Genomic DNA, 24,070 nt, shown 5'->3' on the forward strand with positions numbered 1-24,070 from the left:
GACACAGAACTTTGGCATTTTACCCTTAAACAACCCCATGAGATGTAGGTACTATTAGCTGCCTCTTAGATTTAATTCTGCAGTCATTATTTTCCCATGTCTGATTACTAATAGAGCCAAGCAGAGGGAGTGCAGTGTGTGTGGGAGCCTTAGACTGCAGTCCTTTCAGACAATACATAGGGAAAGATAAAATTCATTATTGGAGGCGGACAAAGAAGTCAAATTTCTAGATCATGACCTGGAGAAATAAGAGCACTGGCTGCTGTTGCAGAAGACCCAGGTTCAATTCCCTGGGGTGCACATAGGGGATCACAGCCAGATGTAACTTTAGTTCCAGGATATCTGACACCCTCTTCTGGCCTCCATGGCACTAGGCAAACATCAGGCATACATGCACCAGAATTCTCCATATATAAATGAAATACAATAACTTGACAACATTTCTAGGCCTGTAGTGTTTTACGTCTATTCTTAACTTTTTAAAAGGTGTATTATTTTTATTATGTATATGAATGTTTTGCTTGCACATATTTATGTACACTGTGTGTGCCTAGTGCCTGTAGAGGTCAGAAGAAGGTGTGCGATCTGGACTGGAGTTTTGGAAGGGACCTCTGAACAAGCAAAGTTAAGTGCTCTTAACCTGAGCCACTGCTGCAGCACAAAGCTTCTAAAGAAGGGCAGGTTGATGGCTCATGCTAAGAAGCTGTGTCAGGACAGAAGGAAAAGCAAGAAAAGTGAAGGTATTTAAACTTTATGTCAAAATGTCAGATCTGAGCATAAATGATGCTTTTCAGTTGTTGATACTAATTGTTTATTTGGTTTTGTTTGTTTTGGTATGTGTGTGTGGTTTTCTTGAGACAGGGTTTCTCTGTAACATGCCCTGGAACTGGCTTTATAGACCAGGCTGGCCCCAGACTCACAGAGATCCACCTGCCTCTGCTTTCTGGGATTAAAGGTGTAGGCTGCTGTCATTACCTGGCCAAGAAATTTCTATAAAATCAAATACTTAGATTAACCCTCTGCTGCTAAAGTCAGTTAGTAGTATCTGAAAAAAAATTAAATACTGGATCTGAGCTAGGCCTCTAATCCCAGCACTCAGGAGGCAGAGACAGGCAGATCTCTGAGTTCCAGGCCAGCTAGGGGATACATAAAGAGAAACTGTCTCTAGAAAAAAACCAACCAACAAACAAAAACAAACCAGTAAACAACAACAAAAAAAAATCACTTGATCTGTTGCAATTTGTTTCCACTCCAAAAGTGTTGCTTCTCCCTTTTGTCTTTGAGGCAGGGTCTCATTGTGTAGCCCTGGCTGTCCTGTAACTCACTATGTAGACTAGTCTGTCCTATAATTCCCAGAGATTCTCCTGCTTCTGCTTCCCCAGTCTGGGTTTAAAACCATGCCTGGCTCAGCATCATTTTTCTGCTGAATGTGACTTCTGAAAGAAGCCACCAAGGCAAGCATAGCCCTGTGCTTTTCACAGGAGCCCCACATAGTCTTCAGAAGAACTGAGTGACAGACAGCTCTCACACCACTAGCTCAGTCTTCCCCAGAGCATCACTTGGATGATTGAACTGAATAGCAGGTTCTGGAAGGTAGGAGGGGCTTTGAGACTCACAATAGCATAAATGAACAGAAATGAGGCTAATTTTGTACATGAATTATATCCTTGTTCATTATTTACAGTCAGCAAAATTTACTTCTAGAAGCTGAAATGAATATGGTCTTTAGTTACTTTTTTAGGTAAAGAAATAAGCCAAATAGATCCATGTCTATCACCATGCACAAAACTCAAGTCCAAATGGATTAAAGACCTCAATATCAGTCCGAACACACTGAATCTGATAGAAGAGAAAGTGGGAAGTACTCTACAACACATGGGCACAGGAGACCACTTCCTACGTATAACCCCAGCAGCACAAACATTAAGGGCCTCATTGAATAAATGGTACCTCCTGAGACTGAGAAGCTTCTGTAAAGCAAAGGACACTGTCACTAAGACAAAAAGGCAACCCACTGACTGGGAGAAGATCTTCACCAACCCCACAACTGACAAAGGTCTGATCTCCAAAATATATAAAGAACTCAAGAAACTAGACCGTAAAAGGCTAATCAACCCAATTATAAAATGGGGCACTGATCTGAACAGAGAATTCTCAACAGAAGAAGTTCAAATGGCCAAAAGACATTTAAGGTCATGCTCAACTTCCTTAGTCATCAGGGAAATGCAAATCAAGACAACTTTAAGATACCATCTTACACCTGTCAGAATGGCTAAAATCAAAAACACCAATGATAGCCTTTGCTGGAGAGGTTGTGGAGGAAGGGGTACACTCATCCATTGCTGGTGGGAATGCAAACTTGTGCAACCACTTTGGAAAGCAGTGTGGCAGTTTCTCAGGAAATTCGGGATCAACCTACCCCTGGGCCCAGCAATACCACTCTTGGGAATATACCCAAGAGATGCCCTATCATACAACAAAAGTATATGCTCAACTATGTTCATAGCAGCATTGTTTGTAATAGCCAGAACCTGGAAACAACCTAGATGCCCTTCAATGGAAGAATGGATGAAGAAAGTATGGAATATATACACATTAGAGTACTACTCAGCAGTAAAAAACAAGGACTTCTTGAATTTTGCATGCAAATGGATGGAAATAGAAAACACTATCCTGAGTGAGGTAAGCCAGACCCAAAAAGAGGAACATGGGATGTACTCACTCATATTTGGTTTCTAGCCATAAATAAAGGACATTGAGCTTATAATTAGTGATCCTCGAGAAGCTAAATAAGAAGGAGAACCCAAAGAAAAACATATAGGCATCCTCCTGAATATTAACCTTCATCAGGCGATGAATGGAGACAGAGACAGAGACCCACACTGGAGCACCAGACTGAAATCTTAAGGTCCAAATCAGGAGCAGAAGGAGAGGGAGCACGAGCAAGGAACTCAGGACCGCGAGGGGTGCACCCACACACTGAGACAATGGAGATGTTCTATCGGGAACTCACCAAGGCCAGCTGGCCTGGGTCTGAAAAAGCCTGGGATAAAACTGGACTCGCTGAACATAGCGAACAATGAGGACTACTGAGAACTCAAGAACAATGGCAATGGGTTTTTGATCCTACTGCACGTACTGGCTTTGTGGGAGCCTAGGCAGTTTGGATGCTCACCTTACTAGACCTGGATGGAGGTGGGTGGTCCTTGGACTTCCCACAGGGCAGGGAACCCTGATTGCTCTTTGGGCTGACGAGGGAGGGGGGACTTGGTTGGGGAAGGGGGAGGGAAATGGGAGGCAGTGGCGGGGAAGAGACAGAAATCTTTAATAAATTAATTAATTTAAAAAAAAGAAAGAAAGAAGCCAAAAGAGTTTAAATCATTTGTGTAGCATTGCCCCATGGTTATTATTGGTGCAGAGAATTGAGAGTTGAGCCTGGAAATCCTAATGCCCTTTCCTTTTGATATTTTTTTCTTAAACTCTTCACGACACTGAAGACTTACAGACTAGACTGTTGGAGGGAGGCAGTTTGTGTTGAGTCTGGCTGTTGGCTCTTGCTCCAGACAGGCTATAGCTGTGAGTTTGGATCACCTTGCCAAATACCATCCCTTTGGCCCAAATCCTTTGCTCAAACAAATAAAGGATATGGAACAGTGGAGGCCTTGTAAAGGTAGCGGATTTTCTGGAATCTTGTTTTAGCCTAAACAGTACTGAATCAAGGGACTTAGCATAATGCTTCCCTGTCAGAGTTTAACTGAGAAGGCAAACAAGGAACAGAATAAAAGGAGAAGGTATAAAAAGGAGAGCGCTTCACAGAATTCTAACTTACCTCATAGCAACCCAGGAGTGTGTGTCACCCAAGCCAGGCACAGTCGCTGCATGTGCCCGCTGCTCCGGGAGGTTGAGGCAAGATAATGAATGAGCCTTTGAGCAACATGGTGAGAGAGCAAGACCTCATCTCAAAAAAAAATCTATTTAACCAGGAGTTAAAAAGATTTACACATTTTGTTAGGTGTAAGTGATGTAGCTGGGTTGTTACATGCAGTTACTGTTTAAACTGGAGGAGCCCTTCATGATGACTGAAATAGAGATTTTTTGTCCATGCTCCACCCTTCTCTAGGGAGAAGCTTAGGAATTTATTTCGTAAGAAGTACATTTCTGACTCTGATAATCCATTTGAAGTCATAGAGACAGTGAATCCTTTAGAGGCATCTCTTTAGACCCCATGTGTCTACCATGTGTGAGTGAGTGTAGGCCCCAATGGTTGTCTGCCTGGAAGGGGGTGGACACCAGGACTGTGCCCTGAATTCTAGACCAGGGAACGCATGTGTTTCCCTTCCATGTCTTACCAGACTAACTTCATTAAGCAGAATCTATCTGCAGCACTTTTTAAATTGTAAAGTTTTCATTTGCTGCTTTGAAGTTTTTATATAACTTTTATATTATTTCAATGTTCTATGACTTTTTTTTAGCAAGCACAACAATACTAGCTCTTTGGGTTATTTGAAGAAGTGTCATCTAGTTTCTTGTATGTTAGTTTTTCTTTTGATACTTATAGTTATGATTTTTTAAAAATCTGTTGTACTTACTATTACAGAAGTCTTAGAAACCATTATAGAGCCGGGCGATAGTGGCGCATGCCTTTAATCCCAGCACTTGGGAGGCAGAGGCAGGCGGATCTCTGTGACCAGCCTGGTCTAGTTCCAGGATAGGCTCCAAAGCCACTGAGAAACCCTGTCTCGAAAAACCAAAAAAAAAAAAAAGAAACCATTGTAGATTTACAGGTTTCCTTTTCTGAGTAGTTTTTTGTTCGTTTGTTTGTTTTGTTTTTAGCTTTTACATTTTAAAATTTTTCTGTTAGTTCTGCCCATGTTGTTTGAGTTATTTGTGGGTGTTTTCCTGCATGGCATTTTCACAATTATGTGTCAGAGCCTTGAAAAATTAGGAAATTACTAAAAGATGCTTTTGAAATTCAGTAAAATTGTGGCAGTGGCTCTTATGTTAAATTTTGAGCAGTGTTAACTGTGTCTCTGTGTCTTTTGTTGGTGTTTTACATTTAGCCAGTCTGAATATTGATCTCTTCCCATGATAACATTGTTAAAATCGTCTCCACACAGAATTAGAGTAGTTATCACAAGGGAACTTTCATTGTTCTATAAGGAAAAAATAAGGCTTCTGTCCTTTGATATTCAGGCCAGCCCTTCTCTGTGTCCAGGACTCTAACTATAAAACAGTTTTCTGATATAATTCTAGCGACTTGCAAAAGTTGAATCAGTGTTTTGTTTGTTTTTTATTCCTACGAGGATGGTTTACCATTTTGTTTACTAATTTCAGTGGCAGAATCTGGGGAAAAAGTGGCTCCACATACATGGATCTTATAGGTAACTCGGTCTTGACTTCTTTAAACATGTGTATGAATGTTCTGTATGCTACTGGTGTGCCTGGTGCCTGTAGCGGTCAGAAGGAGGCACCAGATCCCTAGAACTGGAGTTAGCGATGGCTGTGAGTCCTAGTGTGGGTGCTGGGAGTTGAGCCCAGGTCCTCTGCAAGAGCAGCTGGCACTCTGAACAGCTGAGCCATCTCTCTCACTAGCACCAAAGACTTGACTCTTTTAAGTGTGATAGCCTTCAAAATCTTTTCACAAAAATTCTCTAGACTGTCTTTCATGCTTTGTACCTTTTAAAAAGTTTTATGTTGTCTTTTAAAAATTATTTTTCAAGGCCAGCCTGTTCTACAAGAGCTAGTTCCAGAACAGGCCCCAAAGCTACAGAGAAACCCTGTCTCGAAAAACCAAAAAAATAAATAAATAAAAATTAAAATATTTTAGTTTCCATTCTATTTTTATTTATTTTTTTCTGTGTCTATGTTTTACCTGCCTACGTGTCTGTGTACCATGTGCATGCCTGATGCTGGTGGAGGCCAGAAGAGGGTGTTGGATCCCTGGAACTGGAGATATACAGGTGGTGCTGGGAATCAAACCCCGGTCCTTGCTCTTAGCGGCTGAGCCGGCTCTTCATCTCGACTTCAATGCCTTCTTAACACGTTTTAAAAGTGTTGTCTAAGCTCTGTGACCGAAGGCACAGCTTTGAATGGCAGCATCATGACATGAAATAGGGACACTCTGGGGTCCCTGCTCGGTATGATTTCCAGTGACTGCACTGCATTGTAAACTCAGAGTAGTAATTAACAGTTTAAGGAGACCTAAAGACCCTATGATAGCAACACTTTGGTAATCTACTTTTTATTGTGTCTGTCCAGCCTTTTTCAATTAATGATCTGTGTGTGTGTGCGTGTGTGCGCGTGCGCGCGTGCGTGCAATGCTGGAGTTCCTATTGAGATTTTTCTTTATTGAACTGTTTTTTGGTTCTAAGTTAGTTTTCCAGATAGTTATTAATGTTATAAGAGCATCTCAGTTCATACAAGTACTTTATATTTACTTGCAATTATACTCTGGATACAACTTCTGTTTTCTTTTTACTTCCTAGGTAGGCACAAACTCTTTTTATGTTATCACAAAAATTAATACCTTTTTGATGGCTGTGTTGAATGTAACTCATCAGTTAAATATGCTACTTTCCTGAGAGCAGAAATATCCTGGAGTGTTATTTTTAAATATATATATATATGTATATATGTATATGTATATATGTATAAGTTAACCCTTTTCTGTATTTAATAATCTCAGAATGCAAACTCAGAAAAGTAACCCCGAGGGGAGAGAGCATAAGAATGTCTAAGGCTCATAAACATTGAGTTTACTTGTAGCAGGTTGTTTAATTTCATTCTACCACAGTTAATGTGACTTCATCACACCCTTGGCTCCATAGGACATCATAGCAAAATGTTGATGGGTAGTTATACTAAAAAGTTGCTTAACGACTGCATTTATTCCATATCAGTGAAACTTTGTGCTTTCCTGTGTGTATGTGTGTGTGGTTATGTGTGTGTGTGTGTGTGTGTGTGTGTGTGTGTGTGTGTATGTGCTGCTGGGGTTTTTCTTGTGAACTTTCTTGTATGTGTACTGTCTTTGGCTCTAAATTAGTTTTCCACAAAGTTATTTATGTATTACTCTTATGAGAACACACCAGTTTGTACTGATATATCATGTGGGATACCCTTTTACATTTGTCCAAATAAAGCATGTGTTTGTCTACCAACTTACGCATAGTGTACCCCTTGGGAACACAGGAGATGGGAAGGATCTTAAGAAACAAGTAGCACCCTAAAACTGGGACAGGAGGGAAAAGTGCCACTGTCCTACCTCTCTCACTTGGATAAAGTGTTAATAAAGTGAATATTATGAGGTGATTGCCTTTCCTCAAAACAAAAGTAGATAGCAAGAGCTGGGGAGATAGCTCAGTCAGTAAAGTGTTTGCCTTCAAAGATCTTGGATCTTTAGAACCCACTTCTAAAACCTTAGGCATGGTGGCGCGTACACTGTGCCTGACCGCAGAGGCAAAGACGGGTGGATCCCCGGGGTGTTCTAGCCAGCTAGCCTAGCAGATTTGGCAAGTTCTAGGTCACTGAGAGTCTATTTAAAAATTATATACAGTAAAGGTGGATGGTTCATGCGGGGCGTTCGAGGTTGTCCTCTGGCTTCGTGTACACTTGCAGATGTGCATCACACAGGCACACACACCCACGCCATAGGAAAGTGGATAACAAAGGAATTTGTAGTAAATGCCTTTACTAGCTGCTGACATTTTTCTACTCAGTCTCCTCTCTACCTTCTGGATATATTCGGTATGCCCTTACCTCTCTGAGACTTTGATGCTCACTTGCAAGCTAAGGAGATGCATTCCCGGGATGATCATGAGCCATCATTGTACCAGCGCAGCAAACAGTTCCCAGAGAACTGTAGATACTCAGCTGAAGCAAAATCTTTTGGGGAAGTTTTTTGCTCATATTGTTATATAATCACATAATGTGTATGCTTATATGATAGATATTTGAGTAGTTATTTGATATTTCTTTTCTAACTAAACTTTTTTTCCCCCTTTTTGATGGCTTTTTGTTTGTTTTGAGACAGGGTCTCTGCATAGTCTTAGTTGTCCTGGAGCTATTTATGTAGACCAGGCTGGCCTTAAACTCTCAGAGATCCGCCTGACTCTGCCTCTAGTGTGCTGGGATTAAAGGCAGGGAACACCACCGCGCCAGGCTGTGGCTTTACTTATTTCAAAGAAAAGAAACACATTCCATTATTTTGAAATCAAGGTTAAGATCCACTTAAGTCATTCATGGCTTAGAATCCCAAAGCAACCAGGAAGCAAGCCATTCCACGTGATCCTGCCCAGTACTTTACAACCCTCTGTGTTGGTCCGCCTCGCTTAGAATTCCTGATGTATGTAATTTTATCTTGGGTGTGACTACCTGCCTACCATTGTGACTCTTCAGCTTAAGCTTTTAGCACCAGCAAATGGTAAATCTTCCTGGTCGTCCTCCCGGGAAAGGAAATTGAATAGAACTCATCTTTTTGTACTAGGATGCATCACATGGAAGGTCATTGTCTGCAGCTTCTTCAGTTGTGTTTAGGAAATGAGGTTACACAGTAAACTTTGCCGTAACGCTCTTCTCTGAGACATGGGCTATGAGCTACTAATTCCTTAGGGAAGCAGCCCATGGCTTTCCTGAGGTATTTATCAGATGTCAGTGTACCATTCAGACATGAAGGTAGGAAAGATCTCGTAGATTGGATGCTCTGGTTTTAAAATCAGAAATAAAATTCTTCCTCTTAACTTGTAATTTTGATTTTTGAGCCTTATTTTTAAATAAAAGGATTGGCTAGCTGCTGCCTAGTGCTCTTTATTCTCATGGGTAAATGGTTTGTTATTCTCTAACTCAGTTAGATTTTAATTGATGAATACCAGCTTTGTGGGAGGAGGGGGTTGAATGAAGCCTCTCTGCTTGTGAAAGAAACTTCAGTAAGGGTTAGTATTAGTACAGTATTCAGTGTTAGGGTCATACACTTAAAACCAAATACTTTCTTGTGTATATTTGGTTATTATTATCCTATGTTCAACACAGTCTCAAATTTCCTCATATTTTATTCTCTTATTACTTTTGGTGGGGGTTTCCAGATAGGCTTTCTCTGTAGCCCTAGCTGTCCTGGAACTCTTTCTGTAACCAGGCCAGCCTTGAACTCAGAGATCTGCCTATTTTTGCCACCCCCCCTCGTGCTGGGATTAAAGTTTGTATCACCACACCTTAGTTTATTAACTTTATATTTCTCATTAAGCTTCATTTATTTGTTTGTTTGTTTATTTTGTATGGTAAAGGGGAAACAGACTATCACAGCTCACGGTTCCAAGCTGTTCTCAATGACATTAGCCAAAGTTGGGTTTACTATTGTGCCTCAGCCACAGTAAATCTGTGATTCCTTGCTGTCCTTCCTACCGTTTAGGTGTGTTGCAAGTCTGTCTGGCAGCAGTTAGGAGAAAATGTCTTCAGAAGACAAGAGAGAAAGTAGGAAATAAAGCCAAGAGCTTTTTTTTTTCCAAATGAAGTGTGGGCACATCATAAAAATAGGGATGTATGAACCACTGTGCAGTGATGGAAGTGTGTGTATTTTGTTTTGCCAAATTAATAATGTTAGAGTAATGTTCAATATTAAATTCTTAAAAAAGAAAACATTTGAATACTCAGACTATATAGTATTGGCTTTTTAAAAAAAACCAAACAAACAAAACTTCGAGACAGGGTTTCTCTGTGCGGACGTCCCTGACTGTCCTGGAGCTTGTAGACCAGATTGGCCATGAACTCACAGAGATCTGACTCCCAACTGCTGGGATTAAAGGCGTGTGCCCCCACTGCCCTGCATAATATTGCTTTTGTACTAAAACTTTTAGTTATGTGGTAGCTTCTTTTATTTGACATTATTTTCTACACATTTTCCCCACTTTTGAATATAAAGTTTTCTTGTGATATATTTTATCCATCTTTGCAGTCTATGAAGATCACCATCAAGCAACTTCTGTGGTTTTTCTCTTACATAATTTTTGCAGACATATTTAATTAATATTTGATCTAGTATTCACCACTTGATTTCCATGTCTTCTGTATGTTTCTCATATTTGTCTTTTTTTTCAGCTTTTCTGGTTCTGTGGTGTCACCTCTCTAAGTCTGTCCATGCCACTGTAGCAGAATGCTGGGTGGAGTCCTTCCTGATTTTTTGCTGTTGTCATGTGGGTATAGCTTGAGGCCAAATAAGAATAGAAGGGCCAACAACCCTCTCCTGAGCCCCTTTCACCTTCTAAAGACCCCGCTCTTTGCTGTCCTCTGGACACAGCAGCATCCCTCCCACGTAAATAACAAGCAGCCCGTTTTTGTTGAATATTCTTTGATAATCAAAACTAATGCATATAATCTTCATCTTACTGTTGTGGGATGGTGTGGGTTGGCGTGGACCAATCTTGAGTTTTAATAGGGTGTAGTGCACAGGTAGAATGCTGTTGTCACTCTTTGTGTCCTCATTTCATCTTCCCGGGGAATTAACTGTTCCTCAGAAAGTTTCCTGAAAAAGCAAATTCGAGAGAACTGGGATTGCGCTCATCAGCAGTAAGGAATATCTACACATATGTCAGTTATCAGCCTAGGAACTAAAACTACAAAGATTATTTTCTGGGCCCGGGCAGATGGTTTGGCAGTTAACAGCACTGGCTGCTCCTATAGAGGACCTGGGTTCAGTTCTCAGACCCCCATGGGGCCTCACAACTATATTTCCAGTTTCAGGGAATCTAATACCCTCTTCTGATCTCCCTGGGCACCATGCACATGTGTGTTGTATATACATACATGCAAATAAAATATATACAAAAAGTAAATAGGTGTAAAAACACTTTTTAAAAATTTATTTCCTCTGCTGTGCTTTTCTGCTGTGTCCCTCACCTATAACTGAACATTACTGAGACACGCCCCTGTCACGAGTGACTGGGCTTTTAGTGAACAAATGGAGGATGAGGGAAACACTGCTAATTGCATTTCTAGCAGCCTGCCAGTTTTTAACCTTTTCATTTTCCTCTTGAAACCGCTCTGGCCATTTTCTAATTCAGTCCTTGAGAGTAAATACAGCGCTGGGCTCTTTTCTCTGTTTCCTTGAAACGGTTAGACCCTGAAGCAATGCGTTGTGCTTAAAGATGGTTTGGGATGTGAGGGAGAAAGAGCGGGGCTGTCTCGGTTAGAACTTCAGAGCAGTCTGAGTGAATGGCATGCTTGTCATCAAGATGGTATGTATTGTTGGCCTGTGTGCTAGCTAGCTGTTCTCTTAGAATCAGCGTCATCCTCTATTGACTGGACCAACATGGCTCACTTGGTAAATATGTACAGTAGTGTCTAAGGTATTGGACCATTCCTTTTATCCACTTAAAAATTGCAGATGTTTCACAGGAAGATTTGGCATTTTGTTTTGTTTTGTTTTAATCCTACTCCTCTTTTTACCAATTTCTTATATAGTAAGAAGATTAGCTTACGTGTTGCTGGTGTGGTTCTGATCACTGAATAGCAGTACTTTACCAGGCACTGTTACGGTCTCATGAGACTAGCACAGAATCGTCTCCAGCATTTATGCATGCCAACATTTAACCCGTGAGTGAAAAAGCAAATAACAGTAACATTTCTTTAAGACAGGCTATAGTTTTTATTGAATGTACTTATGTAATTACCTATGAACCAAAGCAGTGTAGAGTAGTAGAAACATTGGGTGCAAAATAGAAAGACATTCCAGTTCTTTTTAATATTTTTACTTATGTGCATGGGTGTTCTGACTGTGTGCATGTATGTACATGACATGTGCCTGGTACTCTTAGAGTAAAAAGAGGGTGTGGAACCCCTGGAGTTGAGAGTTGAGAGCCTCCCTGTGGCTTCTGGGCACCAAACCCCAATCTTCTGTAAGAGCAGCAAGTGCTCTTAACCACTGAATCTCTCTCTTTAGCCTCCCAGCTCAGGTCTTAACACTTAGTAACTAAGTGACTTTTAGTGAGATATTTAACCCACTAAGACTCGCTCTTCAGTTCAAGTGGGAATTCTGAAATATCAAATACAAAAACATTTGGAAAATTATTAAAACCTCTTGGCAATAATCACTGTTCTGAAGTAAGATGTATAATAATGTTATAATAGAGGAGACTTGAAAGGAGCTTTTCCCTTAAATCCTTGTCTCAAGATCTGTGTCCCGTGTCCCACTGCAGTAACGGCACTAATTCAGTTTAGAGAAACAGTTGTCATCTAGCTGTGGAGAAGCACCTGTAAACCTGATACCCAGTACTGCACTGCTGGGGCCCTGGAACCAACCCTCTGTTGACTTCAGGTCGGTGTTAGTCACAGGGTAAACTACCAATCAAGGGCCTTGATTTTTACTTTTGTTTGTTTTGCTTGAAATTTATTGGAAATAATTCCTTTTGTTCTTACACCGAAACTGAACTCTTATAGGTTTTCCTTTCTGCCATTGGATTTAAGTTAGCTACTGTGTGATCTCTCCAACTCTGTGTTTCAAATTATTAAGTAACTTTTGACAGAATGGTCTTGCATTTTGATTTTCATTAGCCTTCAGATAGCTAGGTTTCCATATTAACCGGTTAAATCTATCTTCTGTTTTTGTCATTTTTAGTACAGAAATTCTTACTAGACTAAGAAGCACTGAACATTTCCAGAAGCAGATATACTGAATTAGACTGGTTTTCATCCAGTTGCAAGTCTCTAGTGATTATGATACATGGTCGGAGTTTAGAAACTATGGGCTTAAGTTGCTTAAAGATACATGGAGACGGGGATCCACTATAATGGTTAAATTTGCTATAGAACTCAACAAGGAACTACTGTTTTTTGCAAATGACAAATATTACCAAAAGTTAAATATAAAGAGACACCAGTCCTGTCAGCCTTTTGTTTTGATTGAAGATAGAAAGCTTAAACTCTAAAAAATGGGGCCAGTAAGATAGCTCTGTTGGTAAAGTCACTAGCTCTGCAAGCATAAAGACATGTTTGAGAGGTAGGTGATGGTGGCACACGCCTTTAATCCCAGCATTGGTAGAAAGAGGCCACCTTGCTCTACAGAGTGAGTTCCAGAACAACCAGGGCTACACAAAGAAACCCTGTCTCAAACAGACAGACAAAAAAGACATGTTTGATCTCCAATACCCACATCACATACACATACGTGCATGCACACACATATGTCTGTGTACCCGCAAACATGGGCAAAAAGCCAGGCGTGCTTTTTGTTACATGCTAACAATCCCAGCACTGGGAAGGCCGGGTGAGTCTCATCCTGTCTAGTCTAATCTAATCACTAAGCTCTAAGCCAGTGACAGACCCTGTCTCATAAAGTGGACAGTACCTGAGGATGGCCTTCACACACACAAGGGCCACCCTCCCCCCACCTTCAAGGAACTCTTAAAAACAAGATACAGTTACCATACCTGGAGAAGCAGGATCAAGAGGCCTGCTGAATCCTTGGTGATATATATGATAGGGAAGAAAGTGTACCAAGAGTGTTCACTGTCACCCACTGTCACAGGTCTGGAGTGGTGGCAAAGGGATACTAGGAAAGGGAATCCTGGCTCTCTGTTTATAGTGTCTGTGAGTAAACACATTGCTTTTCCTCTTTTAGGCCCCGTCATCTTTTGGAAAGTAGAGATAATAATAGTATATATACATAGAATTAAAGAGCATTTAAAAGCGGTATAAAGCCTGGCACGTGGATTACTGTTATTATGCAGCTCTGTACAGACTCGGGCATCATAATTCTGTGTTGAATAACCCCCTCTGCCACATATATTGAATAGGCTGCATAACCGCTCCCAGCTTCTGCCTCTGTTGTGGATTAATATCTGTCTCCTCACACTATAGCAAATGTCAAATAGCGGTGGATTAATATCTGTCTCCTCACGCTGTGGTGAATGTCAAATAAGTGAAAGTCTAAGAAGTGCCTGGTTATCGTATTGGCTTGAATTTTAGGATCAAGCTTTTCTCCCTTATCACTCAGTCATTAAGATAGCACATCTTTTAATGTTGGCTTACACACATGGGCATTTGAGCGGCATAGCTAATGGTCAAAGGTCTTCCTGCATGCTAAGAAAGCATTTATGTAAAATCTCCCTCATTTCTGTTTTCTTTCTGTGCTATCTTCCAGCCCTTTGGCAGCAATAAGTTTGTAATGCTGGAAAATTAAAATTTTAACTTCTTAGCATATTTCTTCCAAGTGGCTAATTGAACCACTTACCCTAAGCAGTCAACCAGTCAAGAGTTTTAAAACTTATGTGTCTAATACCATGTTAAATATACTGTCTTACTGGTAATATAGCTCAGTGGTACAGTACTTGCCTAGGATGCATGAACCCTAGGTTCAACACTTAACCCCCCCTCCACCCGCCTGCTGTCTTTGTTGCCTTCCAGTCTGATTGAGCTCAGTCTCTGAACTAGGTGAGGTTCAAATCTTTGCTTCATCCTTCCCCCTTTCACCCAGTGGATATTCTTTTCCCTCCTTGTGGATATCTGTTTTCCCTGCTTCTTTGCTCATCATAGCATCCCCCCACCCCAGGGAAACGAACGTAAGAAACATTTAGTGTGGGAGTTTGTCTTAAATTTTATTCTGCAAATGATTCAGTACATGATTCTTAAGCTCTGCTTAGATTTACATGCTTTTTAAGTGGAAGTAATACATGGTGTGTATGCACAACACGGGAACTTAGTGAAGATGTAGATTTAGAACGTTTCTAACTCAGTGTTGTCAAAATACCTCACTTTTATATTGTCAGACTGCATTATGATTTTTTCTGATGTTAGAGGATTTTTACAGTAGTACAATGGCTTGCTTCTTACCTCACACAGGGGTAGCCAGTATATTATTTCATGCGAATGTATATATATATATATATATATATATATATATATAATCAGGGGCCTGGACCATGATTTGATACCAGAGAAGATTCATGGGTGGTCTTTGTTTTATTATTCTTTGTTTAATGTTTTGAGACAGGGTCTTGACCCTGTGATCTCCTTCACCCTTCTCGGTCCTGGAATTATCGCACCACTGCTCTGGCAAGAGTGTACTCTCCAGCCAGCTTCCTTTGGGCTGAGTCATAGTCTTGCCATCTACTTGCTGAATAACCATAGGCGACTAACTTCCCTGTGAGTCAATTTGCTCATCCATTGCATGTGGTTACTATCAATACCATGTCGTGAAGTACTAAAATTAAATTAGTTATCATATGTAAGTGCTTAGAAGACTGCTTGGCTATCAAAAAGTATTAGCTGCCAATATTGACATAATATTGCATTGGATTTTTGTTGATGTTTTAGACAGTCTGGCTTTGAACTCACTCTCTAGACCAGACGCTGCCTCTGCCTCCTCAGTGCTGGGAATAAAGACGAGCACCACCGTGCCCCACATTTATAAGTGTATTGTGTAAGTTTTCTACAGTTTAAGGGCCAGAACTTTTAGTGAAACATGACTACCCTTCTCCTAACACTGAAACTCTATGTAGATGAAGTTTGTACAGTTAGGTTTCCTGTGGCTCCTCCTGCTGTCACTATAGCCTGAGGGGTTTTCAAAATCCCTGTAAAAATTAGCCTAACAGCAGGCAGTCTAGAGCAGAAGATGGGCATCTCCTTGATAGGAGGATCTTTAAGTGATATGGCTTTCACCCCCTTCACAGTGTGTCTACTAGCCATGGGGTCTTTAAAGGTGCTCCCCACCACACACACACCACACCACACCTCCACCCCCATCCCCATCCCCATCCTCATGTCTGCCTTCCTCACTTTTGCTTTTGCTTTTGGTCTGTTCTCTCCTTAGCTCCTAACTGGATTAGTCTCTTACCCTTACCTTGCTGTAGCCTTTCTCTACCGAGGGAGTGCTACTGACTAGGAATGACCGTACTCTTCATTTATAGGGTAAGACAGAGTGGTGTTGGATGTTCACTGGGAGGAAATGTCCTAAGCTACCCCGCATGGCTTGTGAATGCTACACTAGAAAGTCTCATACAAGTGAAACAGAAACATGTTTATCGCACACACACACACAGAGTTACGCATACATGCACATGCCCGCTTTTCTAGTGTTCGTGAGGGGTGATTATGCCTTGTTTGCTTTGGAATGCTACCACACCTTATTTACCTTTGGGGAAGTCCTGTCACTCATGACAACATGTATCCCTTCACAGTGACGCAACACGTGGATGGGACCTTCTGACTGTTTGACAAATGGTTGTTTGCATTTAATTGAAACAGGGAAGAGCTCTGAAGCAGATGAGGGAAACACTCTCTTTCCTAGCAGACTATATTTGCCTTTTCTCTTTAAATCACTCTTCAGTAGACAGTTGGTCTATCTCTTTCACCAAGTGAGAACTGTATTTTCCTTACCTTACCTTGACTCTCCACTGCTTATCAAGCATGTGCTTATTGACCAACTTCATATTGATTCAGCTGAATGAATAACAACGCAGTCTTTAACAAATACTTGTTCAATCAGTCTCCATGCACCACATATGTGCTTGGTGCCTGCAGAGACCAGAAGAGGGCATTGGAGCCTGCGGGACTGGATTTATATCTGGTTGTAAACTGCCATGTGGTTGCCGGGAATCCAGTCTTGGTCATCTAGAAGAGCAGACAGACGGTGCTCTTAGTCACAGCCAATTGTTCATCTGTTCATCTGTTGATTCACCTTTTTTTTCTTCCTTTTTTATTTTTTATTTTTTGGATTTTTTTTTGAGCTAGTCTCACTGTGTAGCTGTGGTTGTCTTAGAATCACTGTGTAGACCAGTCTGGCCCTGAACTCACAGAGATCCATCTTCCTCTGTCTCCTGAGTGCTGGGATTAATGGCATGCTATGCCAGGTTGTTGTTGTTGTTGTTTGTTTGTTTTTAAATGTGTGTTGGGATTTTGCCTTCATGTATGACTATCAGTGCACCACCACATGTGACTGTTGCCTGTGGAGGCCAGAAGGTGTCAGACTTCCCCAGAAGTGGAGTAACAGACAGTTGTGAGCTGCGGTGTGGGTGCTGCGAATGGATCCTGGATCTCTTGGAAGAGTAGCTGGTGCTCTTAACCACTGAGTCACTTCTCCAGCCCCTTAGTTAATTCATATAACTACCTTTTTCAAGTCATTCTTATTCTGTGCTAGGTATCTATAATCTAATTTGGAGTTGGTATATCCCAATTAAATAGTTGGGAAGCTAAGGCTCAGAGGGATTGATTAACTTGCCTAGATTTTCACACCTCCTAAGATTTATAGCACTTTAATCTTCATCTCTCAAAAGAAATGTTTATTTATACTTTTTGAGACAGTCTCACCATGAAGCCTTGATTGGCCTGGAACTCATGCAAACCAGGTTGACCTTAAAACACATAGATCTGCTTGCCTCTAGTTGGCTCTCCAAGAACTGCCTTTGGATTTATATTTTTGATTATCTTGTTATCTAATTGGTTGAGATACGGTTTTGTCTGATTTGAATTGCTAGTAAACTGTGGTGAGCTCTGAAGATGATATTGGCAGTAATGAGAATCTATTTAATGCTGCAAAACTCTACACTAAGAATGGTTGAAGTGGTGAATTTTATGTATTTATAATTGCAGCTTATGCTTTATTATGATATGGCAGGCTCTAGCTAGGTAGCCTAGGCTGACTTTGAACTCTTGATCATCTTGACTCTAATCCTTCTGAGTGCTGAGATTATATGCATATGCTACCATAGCTACTAAAAAGTGACAACAGAAGTTCAAAATGACAATTACAAATCAAATATTTTTTTGAAAGCCTTTTGTTAACAGATAACTTTAATAAGGTATTGGGGGACACTTACCAGCATTGTCGGACAAATTAAATCTTTTTTGTTGTTGTTGACTTTGTTTTTTGTTATTTAGAGAGGGCTTCCCTATGTAGTGTTGGCTGTCCTGGAACTTGCTCTGTAGACCAGGCTGGCCTCTAATTTGAAGATCCACCTGCCTCTGCCTCCTTAGTGCTGAGATTCAAGTCATGCGCCATGAGACCCAGGTCAAATGAGATATCTTAATACTAATCTGTTTGGAACAGAGAGAGAGAGATAATATTAGTGTAACATGGAGTATTATCTAACAAAGGACTATATGCATTAGTTATTTTTTTCTCATTGCTGCAATATGTTTTCTGAAAGAAGCAACATTAAGGAGCAAAGTTGATTTGGTGGGGATACAGTCTGTTATGGCAAAAAGCCAGGCATCATGGTGGGTGAGCATGGCATCCTGTGGTTCCATAGACTAAGAATATGCAAAGGAATGGGAAGCAGAGACCAGACAGAAGTTTAAAGGGCTATAGCACCTCAGTAAGCACCCTAGTGACCCATTGCTTCAGGGAGGGGCTACCTTCTAAAGGTTTCCACCATGTCTCAGTATTGTCAGCATCTACAAATCAAGGGTTCAGACACAGGAAGCTGTGGGAGCATCTCATATTCCAGCCATGGCACTGTGTGTGGCTGAGACTAGAGAACAGTGTAGAATCTATCCCATTTGCTATCGTTATCCCAGAAAGGTGGGTCAGCTTCACCTATGGGACCATGTTCTGGTGGAAGGTAGTTCTTGAAATTTTAAAAAAGCTTTGAAGTTAGAAGAAAAAAGAAATAGTTTATGATAGAAATTCTTCTAGGGTTTACTGTGCTAATGAGAATGAGAGACTTCCATTTTGAACTAGGTGTGTGTCAGATAGGTGTGTTCACTTATAAAGTCCATCTGGTTAGGTGCTTATAGTTTGTACAGTTTTGTGACTATGTCAATTAAAAGTTTAAAAACTTTACAACAATATAATGGAACACTATATATTTTAAAATATTTTCTTAAATTACATAATATGTAAAGAAAGCCAGGGAAGAAATGAAAATTCCCACTATTACATAATGTAAAAAATACACAGTACATATATGTAAATGTAAAACATTACAGATCAACAGATACTAAGAAAACTAGATTAAAAACCTTAAAGATAGCAATATTTACATGTTATGTTGAGATGAGACTTGTGGGTTTGATGTAGGTGTTTGGCGCTTTGTGTGTGTGTGTTTGGAAGAACGAACAATTGATTTTGTCTCCTCTATTTAGGAAGCCAATAGAAGACATTGAGCAAAGTCGTTACAGATCAGAAGCTCAAAACAGTGAAGGAGAGGAGGGGAAACCATTCTTTAAAAATGGAGAGGGCAAGGTCAGTTAGAGGATTGTAGTAACACCAGGGGAAAAAATGAACCTGCGAGGAAGGGGTTTTACTAACAAAAGTTGTTAAACTATTATGTAGAGGTAGAGCCGATTAAATCTCTCCTTCACCGAGCCTCTCACAGGTTTTCTTATTAAAAATAATTCACAGTTAACGCTTCCGTTTATTGGTTTTCTTGGAGAATTTAATTTTAATGAACTGTGTCATTGATATAGTGGCCTTAGTTTGCTGCAGCAGATACAACCCACACTTTAATTTCTAGCCTCCAACGATGAATCTTTGCAGTAATGTGCTCAGCGTTGTGTTCAGCTTTAGTGAGGGCAAATAACACACCTCATTCGGGTTTTTCAGATCGGGGTGACCAGCGAGAATATTTTAACAGAATTAAACACTACCCCATTGTAAACTACATGATTTTTGTTTTTCCTTCTTTCCACAGTCCTTTGTGGAGGGCACTTATTTTGTGATGGAATTTATTTCACTTATTGAGTTCATAAGTTGAGTTTTATGAAAGATGCATTTTTTTTCCATTGACGTTCTACAAAGGTTGGGTTTAATGTTTTTGAGGTGTGGTTATTATTGCAGCGCGCCCGTAATATTTTATTTGAACGATTAATATAGCTTTTTTTATTAAGTTGACATGCAAGTGCTTTTATTTTCACTATTGAGCTGTCAGGGGAGGCCGGCGTTTCCCCCATTCCAGTCGCTGTCGTTATTCCACCACGCTTATTTAAAATAACGAGCCGAATCAGATTTCTGCAGGGGCTTCTCAAGGGCTGGCTTTTGAGTAGCCTTCAGTGTAACAGCCTGGCTGAATGAGCCGGGTTGCTCTGAGAGTGCTCCGTGGCACTAGGACCCAGGGGGCTCCCGTGAGCGGATCTTGGGGCCAGATTGCAAATTCGCGGTGACTCAGTCTGGTCGGCTCCTGGCGCTCGAGGCGGCCGCGGCGGCACAGGCACAGCGGACGTTGGCGCGGAGCTGCGGAGCGGTCCGGCTGGGCTTCGGGTCCGAGCCTCGGTTGGGGCAGGGGCTGGGCGGCGGCGGGCGGGTGCGGGGACGCGCGGCGGGCCTGTGCGCGGGACTAACATCTGCTCGTCTTTTCCTGTGTCTGGCTTTATGTGCAGCAAACCAAGATGGAGTATGAGTGGAAACCTGACGAGCAAGGGCTTCAGCAGATCCTGCAGCTGCTCAAGGAGTCCCAGTCTCCAGACACCACCATCCAGAGGACGGTGCAACAAGTATCCTTGCCGTGCGGGACCTCGCGCCGCCGCCCGCCGCCCCTCCCGCCCGCGGCCCCCAGCCCGGCCTCGCGCACGCGGCCGCAGCCCGCCAGGCCCGCCGCCGCGTGGGGCTCGGCCGCCGCTTCCGGGCCGCCGCCGGGGAGGCCACACGTGCCGGACCGCCACGTCCCCGCCGCCGAGCGGGAGCGGCCGGGCCCACACAATGCCCGACGGGGCGGGGGCGCGGGGCCTGCGCCGGAGTGAGCGGCGCGGCCGGGGGTGGAGCTGGCGCGGGGTTTGAACTGTCGGGAGGGCCCAGGGCTTTCTCCAGCCGTGCCTGAGAGGCTGGCGGCGCCGGAGTGCTCCCGTTAACACCTGTTGCCGATTCCCTGGCGCTCCGGTGAGGTCTGCGGGGTAAAGCTTTGGCCCAAGCCTGGACTTCAGTTACCCAAGGTTCCTGGGTGCTGAGTGCTGGCGTAGCGGTCCTATTGCCACAGTTGGAGAGAGAAAGGTAGTGAGTGCTTTTGCAGGATGCACCGATGGAGCGCTCATGCAGGCTCCAGAAGGAATGAACACGCAGATCGCAGCCAGTTAACCCATTAAGTCCAAGCAAGTTAATTCTTTAAGAACTTAGGTCTGCTATGCTCTCAGCAAATTCTCCTGTTACCGTTTTCAGTAAGCAGCAAAATCACCTAAGAGGGAATTTGGTAAATAAGCTGGCATTTGAGTTTATTTCATTTTAAAACACCACAGAAGTGAACTTACTAGAAGGTTTCAAAGAAGCACTGCAGTGCTGTAACCTCAGCCTTCCAATAGATGAACGAATATTACACTGCCCGATTAAAAATGGATGGGACAGTGACAAATCTACGTGGATTGTTCAAAAAAGCCATTTTGTTTGAATACCTTTAAGACTAGGGAAAATAGTAGTTTGGGGTATAGTGGCGCTTCTATCTGAACCACGCTGTAGATAAATCTTCATTTATGCTCTCGTTGGAAGGTGAAAAATGTCAGTATTGTTTTACAAAATAATTGGCTTCTAAAATTAGCCAACTCCAGGATTGCATTGTAATTTCTGTAGCACTAAATATTTTAATTTCTTGTTTTAAATACCTATTATATACCAAGTATGGTGCTTGGGCCAGCCCAGTAGTCAATGTACAGTTTATTCTTGTATTGAGAGCTTGTTATGTTCCCTGAGTAAGAACAAATTAATCAAGCGTGGTCGTGCCACCTCTTTAACCCCCAGCACTAGGGAGGCTGAAGGGATTTTAGAGGCTAGTGATGACCTGTTCTTTTGTGTCTGCTTAGCAGAGAACAGATTTATTTTGTATGGGCTTAAGCACTTTCTGGAAGATTGTTATACAGATTTGCTTACATCTATGTGTGTGTTTGTATGGGAATACATTTTATCAGAAAATAATCTATAAAAATTATTAACATAAACATACTAAAACTTAAAAATCTTTGGGCTTGGAAAAAAGTAGTTATATTTTGGAATTTTAAAGTATATTTTGCTAGAATTTACATCCTGATCCTAGGCATTTTGAGGCCATTTCTGATATGTAAAATTTGAGTTTCTTCAGTAAAAAAACATTTTAATCTCTTTGTGCAGTAAAATACTATTGGCAAGCATGCTACTGATTTGAGAGTCAAGGCTTGAAAGGTTTAGAGCATTACGTCACTGTTACCTGCCAGTTTGTGTCCTCACGTGTTATCTGGCGTGAAAGGGAATTGACTTGACTGACTTCAAAAAAAAAGGCCATCTTTCTTAATTTCCTCAAGCTCTTGAGCTCAAAAATACTGTTTTTATTTCTTTAGGATGCTTTTGGGCTTTTTTTTTTTTTTTTTTTTTTGCCTATTCGTACTTAAGTACTTAACTAGGTTAGGTTGTTTGTAAGTTACCCACTCTGCCTCTGAAAATGCATTGCTTTGCTGGTCACACAGACCTTTCCTTCACTTGTGTCTTATTGGATATACCTGATGCGCATTTAGTCAGAAGGAACCGAAAGGTTTGGTTTTTTTAAATAAGTACTAGTGTTGTAAATAACATCAAGTTTGATTTAATAAGCAAATATTATTCTTAGGAAGAGTGGAAGCCTAAAAATATTGTAGAAAGGATCAATTATTAGATTTAAAAATGCTTAATTTCTTTCTTAGATTATACAGAGAAGTTTCCTTAACTACCATTTGTTCTAGAAACTGGAACAACTCAATCAGTATCCAGATTTTAACAACTACTTGATTTTTGTTCTTACAAAATTAAAATCTGAAGGTAAGTAGAGCTTGTGTAGATAATTAACTAAAAATATCTTTTTTATCACCATTAAGATCTACGTGCTGTGAAGTATTCCTTTCAGAGGATTTCCTTTTGCCATCTGATTGATGGCTGTCAGGTGTCCGCTTAGCGTTACTGCCCCTCTACTGTTTAGCTGGGTAATAAGAATTCTTCTGATTGGAAGTCGATATAAGTCTCTTTGTTGTTTTCAGCTAGAGAATGTGGGGCACAGTATGACTTGGTGTTTTGTTTCAGTGTTTATACATGAGTATAACAAAGACTGGCTTTTAATCGTTTACAGATTGAATGTAGGGTTTAATAATTACCTGAATATATGTGTATGTTCTTTATACAAAAAACCTAAAAAGCTATTTAGCCAAAATGAAAGCACTTTACCACCTGGTAATTGTTGTCTCTGAACTTTATTCTAGTTTATGATTATATACTATGTTAAAGTTATTCACAAATGATGGAGTCACTAACTATTAGTTTTCACTTTAGGTTATTCCTACACTACTTTAAGGCTAACTAGTCTTGCTTTTTAAGTGACAGTCTTTGATGGTTCCTAATCCATGTCACATGTCCTTCTATACTTTATTTCACAGATTACTTGTTAGCACCTCTTCTTTGTCAGACAATGTATAGGCCATGGGAAATAAATACGACTAAACAAATAATGATCATTGCCCTCACTGAGCTCATATTAGAGTGAGGTGTGTTCATCATAACACTGAGGTTGAACGTCCCTTCCTGGAACACTGCAGACACGTAGATAAGTATTGACAGTTTGCTGGACTCCAAATGAGTGCGCGCTCCCTTATTTGGCAATGGGTGTTTCAGAAGCCATAGTAAAAACACGGTGCTTGGAGTTGTAAAGTAAGCTGTTTGGACTCTGACACTAAGGCATGTAACCTTCTTGCTTCTTTCAGTTGGAAATGCCTGCTGGATACCCAGATTCTATAAGATCTCAGCTCCAGCCTCTAGCACATTACAGAAGTAAAGATTTGATAGTTGACCTATACTCTAGTGAATCTTTGGATTTGTTCTCAGATGATTTCCTAGTTACTTTTGTGGCTTTTGTGATCGAGGGACATAATAAAAAGTTTAAACTAAATCTAGGTTTTAAACTAGAAATTCTTTTAGCTTATCTTTAAAATCAGTGATTACTATTCTGCTTTGGTAAATACTAAGGAGTATATTGTTTTTCTTAGTATAGAAAAATCTTTTCACACACACCAGTTTGTGATCAATAATTATTTGACTGGAGGTATAGTTCATTTGTAGAGAAGCAAACCCCACCCCCCAATGCAGGGTTTCTCTGTGTAGCCCTGACTGTCCTGGAACTTGCTCTGTAGACCAGTCTGGCCTCAAATTCAGAGATTCATTTGCCTCTGCCTC

At 41.1% G+C, this 24,070-nt stretch overlaps 1 protein-coding gene across 2 annotated transcripts in view; it reads left to right on the top strand.

Moving 5' to 3' along the window:
- Positions 1-24,070, top strand: part of Tnpo1 (transportin 1) — an 84,353-nt gene that overhangs the window by 10,361 nt on the left and 49,922 nt on the right. Inside the window, exons 1-3 of one of the 2 annotated variants that reach the window (XM_075976234.1) lie at positions 20,057-20,179; positions 20,299-20,412; positions 22,594-22,669. In XM_075976234.1, the coding sequence (XP_075832349.1) occupies positions 20,308-20,412; positions 22,594-22,669 (181 nt within the window). In that variant the 5' untranslated portion in view covers positions 20,057-20,179; positions 20,299-20,307. Of the gene's footprint in view, positions 1-20,056; positions 20,180-20,298; positions 20,413-22,593; positions 22,670-24,070 lie in introns of those variants that run through there. The other variant, XM_075976233.1, reaches the window with a different exon arrangement.

This window comes from Microtus pennsylvanicus, chromosome 6 (assembly GCF_037038515.1).
Source record: "Microtus pennsylvanicus isolate mMicPen1 chromosome 6, mMicPen1.hap1, whole genome shotgun sequence".
NCBI classification, from domain to species: domain Eukaryota; kingdom Metazoa; phylum Chordata; class Mammalia; order Rodentia; family Cricetidae; genus Microtus; species Microtus pennsylvanicus.